Source organism: Monodon monoceros, unplaced genomic scaffold, assembly GCF_005190385.1.
Source record: "Monodon monoceros isolate NGI ecotype Baffin Bay Population unplaced genomic scaffold, NGI_Narwhal_1 Super_Scaffold_5, whole genome shotgun sequence".
In the NCBI taxonomy this organism is placed as follows: domain Eukaryota; kingdom Metazoa; phylum Chordata; class Mammalia; order Artiodactyla; family Monodontidae; genus Monodon; species Monodon monoceros.
Genome location: NW_021703782.1, coordinates 34,342,153 through 34,357,095, shown reverse-complemented (window position 1 = coordinate 34,357,095; position 14,943 = coordinate 34,342,153). Strand labels below are relative to the sequence as shown.

Here is a 14,943-nt window from a genome sequence, read left to right as displayed (position 1 = left end):
CATGTGGGATCTTCCCGGACCGGGGCACGAACCCGTGTCCCCTGCATCGGCAGGCGGACTCTCAACCACTGTGCCACCAGGAGAGCCCGCAAGCATTTTTTAATCTCACAGTTTCCATGGGTCAGAAATGGAGGTGCGGCTTAACAGGGTGTGTGTGCCTTCACAAGGCCCCAGTCGAGGTGTCATCTGGGGCTGCAGTCTCATCTGAAGACTCAACTGGGGGAAGATCCATTTCTAAGACCACTCATGTGGTTGTTGGCAGGATAAAGGACCTCACGTGCTGTGGGTGAAGGCCTCAGCTCCTCACTGACTGTCAGCTAGAGGCTGCCCTCAGTGCCTTACTAGTGGGTCTCTTCACCTGCTCTTCACAGGATGGTAGCTGGCCTCCATCAGAGCAAGTAAGCAAGCAAGCGAGGGTAAGAGGGTGAAAGTGACAGAAGGCAGAGTCTCTTTATATCCTAATCCTGGAGGTGAGTCACTAGGCCCAGCCCCTACTCAGCAGGAGGGGATCACTTAGGGGTGTGAATCCTAGAAGGCAGGTCCGTGGGGGCCATTCCAGAGGCTGCCTATCACAGAGCACATGTATTTTTAAATTACTTAGCATGGTGTTGTCTTAGTATAGAGGAACTCTGTTGTGTGACCATTTAGAATAAGAATGGTTTTCACCGTGCTCTTAGCTTGAATATATGTTTGTGTTCGCATGTTAAATTTTCCTTAGGATGGACTGTGATTAGATCTGCCTTTCCTTTTTTCTTTTTTCCCCAAGACTGTGAATGAGAGCTGGAATGCCTTAGCAGCCCCATCAGATAAGCTATATTACTGGAATCCCAAATCTACATACATTAAGTCACCACCATTCTTTGAAGACCTGGTAGGACTTTTTACTTTTTAACAAAATGAGTTCTTCAAAAAGTTTCTTGCCTTGCAAAATCCATATTTAAACTTTATATCCATAAAAACAAGGGAAATCTTCTCTGAAACTGATGATCAAGGAGTCTACACTGCCCTGGGTGGGGCGGGGAGGACTCCTGCTGTCCTCAGCATCTGAGGCCTTCTCTGGATGTGGAGAAAGAGAATGTCGTTTGCAGCAGCATCCCTGTTGCTTTTGAGGGGACAGTGCCAATACTTCACCTCCCTTCAAGAGTGAGATATGAATATTTTGCATAAATTCACCTCACCTTTCTAAACACCCCTGAAAAAACCAATAAACTAGAATTTTCTATGCGCTGATATAGGGCTGTCATCTGGTTCAGGTCCATGGACCGCTACTGTTGGGGTTCCCCTGGTGACATGTTGGAGAAAACCTGGGCAAACACTGACTTACTGTGTTCTTTGGTAGACTTTGGATCTTCGGCCCCCTAAATCTATAGTGGATGCCTACGTGCTGTTAAATTTGGGAGATTCAGTAACAACGGACCACATCTCTCCGGCTGGAAATATTGCAAGAAATAGCCCTGCTGCTCGCTACTTAGCTAACAGAGGGTGAGTAATGAATAAGGGGAGGAAGGCCTGAAGGCAGAAATGGAGACAGTGAGGCCAGTAGTTCTCTTTTCATGAGGTCTCCTTGGAGTCACACTTCGGTTTTTCACTGAACCCTGGGGCTTGAAAACCAATTGGTCTTTCTGTTTGCTGCTTCGAAGCTTCCCTGGGAGAATCCATCAGCACGTGAACCCCAGCAGGGATGAGGACCTTCTTTTTGAGCAGGTGTACTCATTAGACTCAGCTGTCATCCCAACCCCCAGCTTGGCTGACTGTTAAAGTACAAGGCTCTGCTCTTCACCTGTGGCAGAGCCTGGTTACACTTGAAGCACTCGACAGGGCTAGAACTGGAAATGCATTGATATTTCCTAGTTGAGAGACATATTCTTTACAGAGATCCACTTCAAGGATTTGCAGTTTACGCATCCATTCAGCAATCCTTCAGTCACATACCGATTTTAACAGTATTATCCACTGTTATTTAATATACCACTATCAATCAATGTCGGTCCCAAATGGGACTTTCCATGAGAGTCGTCTGGGGAGATAAAAGTTCCTGGTTCCTGTCCCCACCTCCTGAATCAGCTTCTTCAGGGATGGGGCCCAGAGCCAATTTGAGGAATGAAATTCAACACCTTTTTTTTTTCCCAGTAGGAGAGGATAGCTGCCTTGCCCCTCATCTCACTTGCCTGGTGACTAACCCATTTTCTTCATGAATTTCCCTTTCTATCCTGCTCACTCATCTCTGCCTTTTCCTAGTGCACCCTATGGGACAGTCTATTCATTCAGACCAAGAATATTTCATATTCCCCAGAAATGTGAGTGTTGTAAGTTTAAGAAGATAGCCCACATCTAGAGGAGATGATGCACAGTGGTCTGTGTCATGACTTTTCTTTAACGCAGGGCAACTACTTTTCAAAATGTATGGGAACTGCCTATACACAGATACATATTGTGAGATTTTACAGGGATATGATTCTGCTTTGAGTGGGAGACACAAGTCCATCAGCAAGTAGAAAAGGGCAGGTGATATTCAAGATGAGTCAGTGAGTCCCTGCTCTTCCACTCACCCACACTGCTCGGGACACATTGCCCACCACCTTGTTCATTGAATGTTCCAAGCAAGGCCAAGTACCCTTCTGCCTGAGAGCCTTTGGTTGAGCTGGCGGTTTTTTCCTCTTGGATGCCCTTCCCCAAGATACCCTCTTAGCTAACTCTCTCGCCAAGTTCAAGTCTTCTTCCATGAGTTCACTCCCACCATACTCTTGTTCTCCTTGCCCTGGTCTACCTTTTCTTTTTTCTAAGGTATTAACCACAATCTAGTAACACTTGCGTAGGATGCTCTTTAAAAAAATTTCTTTGTCTCCAGCTTCTAGAATGTAAGCCCTGCAAAGGCAGAGATCTTAATTTGTTTTGCTCATTGTTCACCCACAACAGCTCCTGGCACATAGTTGGTGCTCAATAAAAAGTTGTTGACTGAATGAATGGGAGAAAAGGCTTCTAAGAACAAACAGAGAAACTAGAGAAACACAAGATTGAGGCTGGAGGAAGAAACTAGAAAATGAGCAGTGACCAACACCTTTTTAGACTGGTGATTATTGATACTCTAGAGAATTGAATGAAAGGAGATATACCTTCTCATAAAAATGCACATGCACATTTTGGACATAATTTCAGGGGTTCATAGCCACACTCACCTACTCCTGAAGCCCACTCATAGACTCTCAATCTTCAAATTAGATCTAACTAATAAATCATTAACCACACGCTTCCTAGCATTATACGAAACAGCCCAGTGAACTGGTCACCATGTTCATTTTAAGATGTTGTTACTCACTTTGCAAAGTGTCCTTTCATTGGGACCCACAGATAAGATTTTTCTTTGATTTTAGGACCACCGATAGCTATTCCCGTCTGCCTCTTTGGCACTGCCCTGATTTTGATCTTATGAAAATTCTAAGTCATGTCGCCAGTTATGTGTCTTTTCACTGCACTGAGTTCCTGGTAACTCGGGGACAAATTTGAACCTACTTCTGTTTAGTTTATAGAATGTATTTTATGTGTCCCCATTCTTGGCTCTACCTGACTGGCCTACCCTGAGTATTCCCTTTGCTTCCTTTGTTTTTCTTACCCATTTTTAGTATTTTACTTTTTGTGAAGCTTTATAGGCTACCCTACTGAATCAGTAAAATAAATACTCTTATTAAAGTCCCTCCCGATTGCTCTACTCAGATTTATAAGACTGTAGGTTGCTGCTGGGAGCATACTGATTCACAATCCCACCTGCCACCTCTCACTCTGCCCTCAGTTGAAGCCATGGGAACAGCTTTTCTGCCTTGGAGAACAATACTTAGCAGACACAGAGAAACACCTAGGTTTGTGGGTTTTCTCTTTTCTTGGGGTAAGCCAAGTTTAATCTTCTCTCAGTTCACTAAACCAGCTCCCCTCCTGCTTTCGTTATCAGCTTGACTCCACGAGAATTCAACTCCTACGGCTCCCGCCGAGGTAATGACGCCATCATGGCGCGGGGGACATTTGCCAATATCCGCTTATCAAACAAATTCTTGAACAAGCAGGCACCACAGACTATCCATCTGCCTACTGGCGAAATTGTGAGTATTGTGTCTTCTACTTCATTAAGAAACCAGAATTTCTCAGGCTCTGGGTGGGTGGATGTTTGCACCATCACTTTCCTTTTGGTCTTATTTTTATTTCACAGCTCATCCTACCTCTTGCTTTGTACAGTCCCTCTTGCCAGGTGTCCATGTATATAGAGTTCATCCTTGATGGAGAGGCCCTTTAAACTGGGAAAGCTTTTCCTGCTTAGAGATTCTGCTTCATGCTTTAACTAAGTCTAGTTTCCTAGGAGTTGAGCTTAAAAACCTCTGAGTGAAATTTCATCAGTTCAGAGTACTTGAAGGGGAAATTCCAGGTTAAGGTGCAGGATATTTATTAAGAAGTGCTATTTTATTGGGCTGGCCAAAAAGTTCGTTTGGGTTTTCGGTAGCCTCGTATGGAAAAACCCGAATGAACTTTTTGGCCAACCCAATATAACTTTAATAGCATCTAATTCATTTACCATATCACTAGGAAAAGAAGGAATGTACGGGATTGTGCAGGCCTGCTTGGGTCCTAATGGGAACCATTTGGAGTTGGCATATTACAGCTGGAATTGTCCGTTCACAGATGGCAGGCATATGAGAGGTGGGGAAGCCTGTACTTTAAGTCAGACAAGCCTGGGTTCGAGTCCCAGCTCCACCTCATATCAGCTGTGGAGCCCTCAGCAAGTTATCTCCCTCTCTGAGCCTCATTTTTCTTACTTGAGAAGTAGAAATAATATCTACTTTTTAAGGCTCTGAGGCTTAACCTTGAATGGAATGACACGTAAAACACCTAGCATAGCATCTGGCACAGCAGTAGGTCCTCAGGGTCACTTCCCTTCCCAGTGAATGCTGTGAAACCGCATGAAAACTGGTTAAGCTACTTAAGAAATAACCCTCACAAATTATTTTAAAATGATAATGGCCAAATACGTCTGTGGAACTTACTCCATCCCAGGTGCTGTTCTAAGCTCTTTGCATATACTGACTTGTTCAATCCTCATAACAACCCTTTGAGGAAGGTACCATAATTCTCCTTGTTTTAAGTTGGCAAGTGGAGCCTAGAGAGCTCATGTAACTCCCTAAATTCACAAGTCTGAGGAGCTGAGATTAAAACCCACAGGGTCAGGCTCTGTCCGAAGTCAGCGCTCTTTACCACCAAACACACTGCCTCACTTGTAACTGGTTCTATGTCTGAAAAAGCAAATTCATCATAGATACTCTGATCACCAGGATCCAGCACAAAGTCAGTGCCCAGGAGATATTTGTTCAGTGAATAGCAGGGATGATAAACTATTAAGTGAAAAAGATACAAATAAATGGTAAAATCCCCGAGAGATGAAGGGGAAGGACTTGCAGCTACAGACTTTGGAGGCCTCCAGGATACTGACTGTCACAATGAATCTCCCTCATTTACAGCCCTGCCATTGCACAGAACTCCTAGTCAGTTGCTTAGTGCCTCAGCTTAAATAAGGAGACAGAATGAGAGATGAAGAAACATTTGAGTCAGGCCTTGAACTTGGAAGACAGACAAAGAACAGAGGAATATAAAGGACAACAGACAATGCAAAGAGTAGAAGAAAACTAAGGAAAACAACTGTCTCCTCAGAGTGATAAGAGATAATTTTCTGTTGCTGTAAAGTAATCAGAAGACAAGAAAGAGCTCCTTAAAAAAAAAAAAAAAAAAGCCCCTAAAATTTCACAGGAAAAGTTGATTAGTTGAGAATATCTTCTAGAATATAGAAAGACAAAGGGGAAATTAGAAAATGTAAGAAAATTAAAGACTGAACTGAGGAGGGCCAACATCTGACTGAAGAGAGATGCTAAAAAGAACAGACAAGATCTGAGAGGAAATTATTAGAGAATTAACACAAGAAAATTCCTCAGCTGCAAAATCTGAGATTCCAGATTCAAAGGTCCACTGAGTGCCCAGCCACATGATTAAAGAAGACCCACTCCAAGTGACATCATTACGAAATTAAGACAGCAAAGTTGGGAATTCCCTGGCGGTCCTGTGGTTAGGACTCCGCGATTTCACGGCTTGAGGGCCTGGGCTCGATCCCTGGTTGGGGAACTAAGATCCCACAAGCCGCGCAGCACGAACAGCAGAGGCAAGGAGATCTAGAAACTTCAGAGAGGGAAAAACAGCTTATGTGCATTGTCCTGGGGATCAGACGCGCTCACAGCAGCCCAGGAAACAGACTGAGGAAAGTTACTGGGACCCTAAAATCTGTGTCCCTCATACTTCCAGCCAAGTGAGATTAAAGTAATAACACATTCAGATATTCAAAAACTTTAAAAATACCCTTAGTCCCAGTCTCAAGAAGCTACTTAGTAAATGTATTACACCAAAATGAGGGAATAAACCAAAAAAAGAGGAAGATGTAGGATCCAAGAAAAAGAAATACAGGGAATTGACAGGATGTTGGGGAAAGAATAGGAATGCACCATGTCCTCAGAGAGCCATCAGTCCACACAGGAATGTTGGGTTCCAGGAGTGACACCCCATGAAAAAGATTTTTAAATTAGATTGCCTGATAGATTTGAATGTCTTTAGAGAAGACTTGTATTGATACTTTAGGCAGTGCATTTGGGAATTAATTAACAGGTAGGGACACAGAAATAGGTGAGCACACATGCAAAAAATTTATTCCGGTGGAAAAAAAATTTTTTAATTGCCAAGAAAAGGAAATCAGAGTATATTATATGGCTCAGCTATAACTGGCATTTACATAATCAAAATGTATGACAATGATATTAGAAGGCCGCGGAGAGTAGGGGGGGGGGGAGGGGAAGGAGCGCAGTGGTTAAAAGAACTAAATCATCAAAATAGGAAATTAACAATAAAAAAGGAGAAATGAAGAACTGGCTGATTAAATACTTAGGGATACAGAGGCACAATAACAGAAGAAACCACTAAATTTTATGTTTTCTTCAGAAGAGCGGGAGAGTACAGGAGCTGATGCTTTATAAGCTGCTTACTACTCTGTTTGGCTCATGTATGAGAAAAGCCAGGAGCTCGCAATTCTAGACCTGCTTAGTCCCACTCATCTTGGGTTCCAAGACCTGCTTTGCCACGGGATTGTCAGCTTTGTGGTAGTTTTGAAAGCACTTTAAAAAACACACACTCCCACAGTCTTAAATACAAAGCTACTAATAGATATCTCTGAAAATATCAGGTAGGTTGTTTCTTTCTGGTCTTTGAAAGGATCCAGGCTATTTGGCTAGGGCAGGCTTTCAATGGTTTTGTTTGTTTGTTTGTTTTTAAACAGTTTCTATATTCATGAGCTCTATCCAGCTAAAGACATAACAGAATCCTACCCAGATTTAGGCGATGCCGTGTGACATCAACCACAGTCTCCATCCTTTCACCGCAATAGCAATTTGTGAAAGCCTACTTGAGAATTTGATTAGACACCTTTCTAGAGCTCCTTTCAAATCAAATACTCCTTCTTTTGGACAGATCTTATTTTCTGACTTAAGTAGCCAGGAGAAAACAATGTTTTATTACTCACCAGCAATGATATCATCTCTTTGTGAAGTCTCAGCTCAGCAGAATATTCAGAGTTCCTGTGAGAAACAAATGAATCTATTTGTGTAAGATGTTTCTCATATATACTAAAAGATCCATTAATCCTTTCCTGTCCTTTATTGATTGGTGCTTCCATCAGTGTTTCTACTGTCTCTACCTTGACCTCCATGTAGAAGGGTGACAAATAAGAGTTTGCATTTTATGTAATTCCTGAACACATGACCTTCTTTCTGTTTGGCTGCCCTTCACAACTGACCATCACTGAGCTTCTGGTACTCAGTCAAAACCCAGGTTTAGGTGGGATTCTCTGCTTTAGCTGTAAAGTATTTTAATCAATGGAAGAGTTTAAAAAAAAAAACTGATCTAATTTCCTATTTTTCCCCTGATGCCCTAGGATTTGAATGTTTTTCTAAAACTAGGATAATTAGGCATTTCACTTAAGAGTATAAAATTCAATTTGATAGAGGTACGTAGATGGAGTTAACTGGAAATTTGTAGACCAGGCAACTGACTGGTTGAGTGTTCCATTGACTTTACGTTGGCTTGGCCGACTACAGACACTTCTGCCCCTGCATGTCCCACCAGGACTCACTGCCCTGTGTCCACACTCTGTGCCTTTACTGTGTCTGTAAAACCTTCCTCTTCTCTTCCTCAGCTTGATGTGTTTGATGCCTCTGAGCGGTACCAGCAGGCGGGCCTTCCCCTGATAGTTCTGGCCGGCAAAGAGTACGGCTCAGGCAGCTCACGAGACTGGGCGGCCAAGGGCCCTTTCCTACTGGTGAGTAGGATGCAGAGACATCCCCGCAGGCAGCTGCCCCTCTGAACCAGAAGGGAAGCTGGGAGGGAGGCCAGAAATAAAATGCTTTGCTTTACTTTCCAAGATGTAGAAGAGCAAAGCAAGCTCGGGAAAGCAGGGAACGTTTATTCATCTCCTGCTTCTTGGTAGATCAGGATTTACTTCACTGAGTGAAGGGTAATCTAGAGTTCACCGGCTTCCCTTAGATCAAACATTGCTATCCTGGGAGCTGTGGATCTTTGGGGGTGTCTACAGAACAGTTGGGGGGAGGGTCCCGAAGTCTATCCATCCAGAAGTGTGTAGTATGTGTCTTTTTTTTTTTTAATGGGGAAAGTTTCATGGTTTTCATAACGTTCTCAGAGGTTATCACCTGAAGTTTATTCAAGGCTCTTGTCCCAGGTGAATGTGAGGAATAATCTACTGCTACTGTATCGTCAGGTTCACAGAAGGGAAAAAGTAAGGAGCCTGAGCTTTGGATAAGCTCGGGGAATGCACTTTTTAACAGTTGCTTATCACTGCCTGTGAAAAGTCTGCATACAGGCTCAATAGAAAAGGAAGCCCTCTCTGTATGTAGACAGTCAGCTCTTTGGAACCTTCAGCCATTTCAGGGCTTGACCTGCGTCAGGTGTCCCTGTGGGAGGGGCCACGCAGGAACTTTTACCTCTCGAGCATTTGCTTGCCCTGAAAGCAGGGCACACTCCTGGTGACTGACTTTAATCCTCAGGATAGGGTAGAATAGCTTAGCTGATATCAATTTAAATAACGATGGCTCGAGCAAATCAATGCACTTGGCAGATGCTAAGTAAGTTGATATCCACAAGTACAGTAAAAAAAAAAAATATGGCTGTCTGGCAGGCAGCCCTCCAGACTCCCAGGCTTCTGAAAAATGTCTTTGAATATCACACCTATTTTTTTTTAGGCAATCAGTTTGCAGTGGGTGGGGAGGAGATGTTCTTATTGGTAATTTGTCAAAGGCCTGCCTTTTCTAGAAACTGCTGAAAAGAACCTAAGAAATTACAGAAGAAAGGATTTTAGGAAGGGAGCTGGGCGCTGCAGGGAGCAGTCAGGTGGGGACAGTGAGATCTGGGAAATAAGAAGAGACCTGGCACCGAGGGGCTCTCTAGAGGCTCGCTGGGCTGCACCAGCCACGAGACCAAAGAAGGAGCCCGGATACAGCGACAGAGACATCAGTGGTTTAATAGAGGGGGGCTCTTACACATCGGAAGCAAGGTCCTGGGGCAACACCCCACCATGTGCAGCAAACAGCAAGCAGGACACAGCAAGTCTTCCCTCCCCTGGGGGAGAAGGAGGCTACCATTTATAGGGGGGATTGATGTCAGGTTGGCTCATCAGTTACCAGGGAAACCAGCAGCTGGGGCCTGTGCCTCACAGCCCCTCAGGTTAACCACCACCACTAGGGCAGATGTTTCCCTTTACTAAGCTAGCAGGTAGGGCCGTTCTGACTTAAGGGGCAGGGGGCAAGCACATTCATGTGAGTAGGGCAGAGGTGAAGCAGGGACTGGTCGAGCAGGGGATGTACAAAGAGCAAGAGAACAGCCATCTTGAGGGGCCTGACCATACACGTCTAGACTTCTCCACAGAACTGCTCCAAGTTCTGTCTGCCCAGACAGCCGTACACACTTCATTCTGTAGCTGCCCAGCCTCGGCCACTAGGCAACCCCGGGCTGTCCTCATGCAGAGAGGGACAGACAGCTGTGATCTGCAGTGCTGCAAGGCCCTTTACACAGAGCTTGAGACGTGAATGACCTGTGTTTACAAAGATTACCACTTCCCCCAAAATAAGTATACAGTACATATATACATAAATCCATACAAAATATCTACTGTCCTAAAGAATCTGCCCTTCCTCTATAAATTTGCTTTTAAATTTGGAAACACCTTGAGATTTTAAAAAAACACCTGTGCCTGGATCTCATTCCCAGAGATTCTGGTTTAACTGGTAAGGGGAAAGGCCAGGACATCGGGCTTTTAAAAGTCTCCCCAGTGATTCTAATATTCAGCAGAGTTTGAGAACTACTGCTCTATAGCCATGGTTCTCCTAAATTAAAAGAATCACTATCTTCTCCCACCCATGCTCCCTGTTAGAGATTCTGATACAGTAGACCTGGGATAGTACCCATGAATCTACATTTTTTTAAATTAATTTTTATTGGAATATAGATTTACAATGTTGTGTCAGTTTCGACTGTACAGCAAAATTAATCAGTTATACATATACATATGTATAACTCTTTCTAAGATTCTGTTCCCATATAGGTCATTATATTGAGTAGAGTTCCCTGTGCTATACAGTAGGTTCTTACTAGTTATCTATTTTATATATAGTAGTGTGTATCTGTCAATCCCAATCTCCCAGTTTATCGCCCTCCCTTCCCCCTTGGTAACCATAAGTTTGTTTTCCACATTTGTGACTCAAGAATCTACATTTTTAACAAGCTTCCTGAGTAACCCTGATTCAGGGGATCTTAAAAGTGTACCCTAGATATTGAGACCTTTTAGGGGTATCTTACTATTATATTACAGTTAACTAATATTTGAGGATGGGATATTCTAGTTAATCAAGTATCCTGGTTTATTGATCACTGCTGTACATTGCCAGTTATAGATCATAGTAAAATGTACTTTATAGGAAGCTTTGTATCAAGATTATATTCAATGTAATTTGATCCCTGAAACAGGAAGTATAAAAGCAGCACACAGTAGGTAATCATTTACTTTCTCTGTAGTATGTTCTGAAAGTTGTGTTTTTATTAAATCTTCGGTGTCTGCTGATGCACCTACAATAATAGCAAAATTCAAGGGGAAAAATGAATTTTCTTTATGTTTCTTTGTGCTGAGGTTTCCAGATACAGTGAAAGTTTGCTGAGAAATGTTGTATCACAAAGTGGCTAAGTGTGTGGTTAGACTGCATGGGTTCAGATATTGGGTAAACCACTGACTACTAGGGTACAGGGGCACAATAATAGCGAGGGTTGGGGGAGGGTGGGAGGAGAGTTCATTTCAGCGCCTACATGCTGCCTACACAGTGCAGGCAATCAGTTAAGCCTGGCTACTGTGTTATTTATAACTAGCGGGCAACATTTTATGTAAACGATTAATTGGTACTTATGAAGAATTTAGGTGTGAGAAGAGTTCTAACTTAAGAAGCCTTTGAAAAGTGTCTGTGTAACTAAAGAAAAACTGTCCAAACTACTCTGTTGGCTCATCAGGGAATCAGAGCTGTCCTGGCTGAGAGTTACGAGCGTATTCACCGAAGTAACTTGGTCGGGATGGGGGTGATCCCCCTCGAGTATCTCCCCGGGGAGAATGCAGACACCCTAGGACTCACAGGGCGGGAACGATACACTATCAGCATTCCAGAAACCCTCAAACCACGAATGAAAGTCCAGGTCAAGGTAAGTCGGCGCCTTTCCATGCCAGGCCCAGCTCAAAGGCCCTGTGTTCATCATCAGTCGTGTTAGAAGGAAATCAGTGGGATTTGGAAGGAAAAATAAATCCCTCAGTAGACGTGCTTTAGACTTAGGAGATCTACTAGCACCTTTCTGACCTGCCAGCACAGTGATGCCACACTATGTCGGTTTATTATTTATTCTGTTTACTCATAGAGTTATCAGTTCCATCCTTCTTCCCAAACCTGCCAGCCCCACTGTCTCCTGTTCCTCCCAATCTCAGCCCAGAGAACGGTGATGAAAGCTCAGCGATAGGGCATTTTCACATTACCTTAAAAACACCTTTTTAGGGGCTTCCCTGGTGGCGCAGTGGTTGAGAGTCCGCCTGCCAATGCAGGGCACACGGGTTCGTGCCCTGGTCTGGGAAGATCCCACATGCCGCGGAGCGGCTGGGTCCGTGAGCCATGGCCGCTGAGCCTGCGCGTCCAGATCCTGTGCTCCGCAACGGGAGAGGCCACAACAGTGAGAGGCCCGAATACCGCAAAAAAAAACTAAAACACCTTTTTGGGGCTTCCCTGGTGGCGCAGTGGTTCAGAGTCTGCCTGCCGATGCAGGGGACGTGGATTCATGCCCCGGTCCGGGAAGATCCCACATGCCGCGGAGCGTCTGGGCCTGTGAGCCATGGCCGCTGAGCCTGCGCATCCAGAGCCTGTGCTCCGCAACGGGAGAGGCCACAACAGTGAGAGGCCCGCATACCGCAAAAAACAAAACAAAACACCTTTTTAGGGCTTCCCTGGTGGCGCAGTGGTTGAGAGTCCGCCTGCCGATGCAGGGGACACGGGTTCGTGCCCCGGTCCGGGAAGATCCCACATGCCGCGGAGCGGCTGGGCCTGTGAGCCATGGCCGCTGAGCCTGCGCGTCCGCAGCCTGTGCTCCGCAATGGGAGAGGCCACAACAGTGAGAGGCCCGCATACCGCAAAAAACAAAACAAAACACCTTTTTAGGGCTTCCCTGGTGGCGCAGTGGTTGAGAGTCCGCCTGCCGATGCTAGGGGACGTGGGTTCACGCCCCAGTCCAGGAAGATCCCACATGCCGCGAAGCGGCTGGGCCCGTGAGCCATGGCCGCTGAGCCTGTGCTCCGCAACAGGAGAGGCCACAACCGTGAGAGGCCCGCATACCGCAAAAAACAAAACAAAACAAAACACCTTTTTAGGGCTTCCCTGGTGGCGCAGTGGTTCAGAGTACGCCTGCCGATGCAGGGGACGTGGGTTCATGCCCCAGTCCGGGAAGATCCCACATGCCGCGGAGCGGCTGGGCCCGTGAGCCATGGCCACTGAGCCTGCGCGTCCGGAGCCTGTGTTCCGCAGCGGGAGAGGCCGCAGCAGTGAGAGGCCCGCGTATCGCAAAAAAACAAACAATCAAAAAAAACCCACCTTTTTATTATAAACCTGTTAACAGACACACTCACCCTATCCCTGAGCCTCACCCCCAAGTGGCCGACTTTGATTAGTCCAGAGGTGAAAAAGACAGTGCCCTGGATGAGGTAAGGATGAAGAACCAGCACCATGGTCCCAGGGTGACCTAGCTGCCCAGGCAGACTAAGCTGCCGAGGGTGAGCAGCTGGGCCAGTGCCTAAGGGACAACCTTAATGAAACATCTGCTGGCTGCTGACACTTCCATACTCGGGCAGTCCCTGGAGGAAGTTTAAAAAATATCCCAAACGCCACTACTAGCTACTGCCCTGAGAGGCTATTTCTAATTCTCAGGTGTCTCTCACTTCCATCACTTATTCTCTGCAGTGCTTGCTTTACCGTGTAGATCAGTACACTGGGGATCTTGTTAAATAAAATGCAACTTACCGCTCAGCAGGTCTGGGCTGGGGCCAGCGTGAGCCTGTCCCCGGCACTGCCGGAGTGTGGACCACACTTGGAGGGGTAGCCTGAGGGCAGGCCGGGCAGGATGTCTCTGGAAAGGGCTGGCTCGCTTCCTCCCTCAGCGATTCTTCTCTGCTTCTTCGTCCTCCCAGCTGGATACCGGCAAGACCTTCCGGGCTGTCATGAGGTTTGATACCGACGTGGAGCTCACTTATTTCCACAACGGGGGCATCCTCAACTACATGATTCGCAAGATGGCCAAGTAGGCCCTGGTTTCCTCGGAGATGGGCATCCTGGCCGCAGCGGGGAGGAAGCGCAGTGCCTACAGCCCGCAGGCCCTGGCATGGCAGTCTCTCCACCCCAGCCTTTCCCCTCCCCTCTCCTCCCCTCCACGCAGGGGCGCTTCCAGCCCAGGGTGCCCTAAGGTTCCGGTGTGCATCCTCTGCACACAAAATCAGCAGTCTCTACATGCTCTATTTTTGTTAATCTTTTAATCTTTTTCTAGAATTTGGAAGCTTAGAATGGTGGGATTGTCAGTTGTGCCAGGAAGGGAGAGCTGAGCCCTTTACAGTTACTGATCACAGAATATGTTGATTTTTCACTCTTAGCCTGTACTGTTCAGCTGAACACAAATGTCTCCTGCCCGATTTTTGGTTCCTCTGTTACCCTCTGCTCAATGAAACCTTTCCCTTGAGAGTCCTTTGCCTCTGCATACTGTCCCAAAGTTAACTGACAAGGCAGAGAAGAACTTTTTCACACTTCAAATCCTAGCCGTGACTGTGATCCCCTCGCCCCGCCTTTTCCTCCAGAGTGAATGATCCAGACACCTCGTGGATGGCTCAGAGGTTGAAATTTTTTGATTATGTACCTTTTGATAGATCAACATTGAAGAAATATGGAGGTTTCTTTTACTATATTCAAACATTTTCCCCAGAAAATGTTTCATGTATCGAGAGAACTTTAGATGTGGTTTTGGAGAGAGATGCAGAACATTTCTAATTTGAACACGATTAAATCTATTTTCAAGGAAAACTTTTTGACTTTGATACTGAATTCTGCTGTGTGTGTGCCCCTCGTTTTGGGATATGTAGAGCAGAGCAGATCTCAGACTGCAGGATCCTGAACCCTGGATGACCTTCGAGTTCTCCTCTTTTTGTAACCACGTCAGTAATATGCAGGTTAAATGGCTGTGTTGAACCTCATTTGGGAGCAAACAAGAAGGTGGCAATAGCCTGGTAGCAGTAGCAATCAT

General features: G+C 45.5%; 1 protein-coding gene and 1 long non-coding RNA gene across 3 annotated transcripts in view; one reads left to right on the top strand and one right to left on the bottom strand.

The window, feature by feature from the left end:
• Positions 1-12,224, bottom strand: part of LOC114883795 — a 30,417-nt gene extending 18,193 nt beyond the window's left edge. The window contains exons 1-2 of the long non-coding RNA XR_003790675.1: positions 12,149-12,224; positions 7,595-7,649 (exon numbers count right to left, since the gene is read on the bottom strand). This is a non-coding gene — a long non-coding RNA (uncharacterized LOC114883795). The remainder of the gene's footprint in view (positions 1-7,594; positions 7,650-12,148) is intronic.
• ACO1 (aconitase 1) overlaps positions 1-14,723 on the top strand; it is a 59,802-nt gene extending 45,079 nt beyond the window's left edge. For both annotated transcript variants that reach the window (XM_029201813.1, XM_029201814.1), the window contains 6 exons: positions 767-871; positions 1,340-1,482; positions 3,944-4,091; positions 8,267-8,389; positions 11,638-11,823; positions 13,844-14,723. In XM_029201813.1, coding sequence (XP_029057646.1) covers positions 767-871; positions 1,340-1,482; positions 3,944-4,091; positions 8,267-8,389; positions 11,638-11,823; positions 13,844-13,957 — 819 coding nt within the window. In that variant the 3' untranslated portion in view covers positions 13,958-14,723. The remainder of the gene's footprint in view (positions 1-766; positions 872-1,339; positions 1,483-3,943; positions 4,092-8,266; positions 8,390-11,637; positions 11,824-13,843) is intronic.
• Positions 14,724-14,943: the final 220 nt, after the last annotated feature.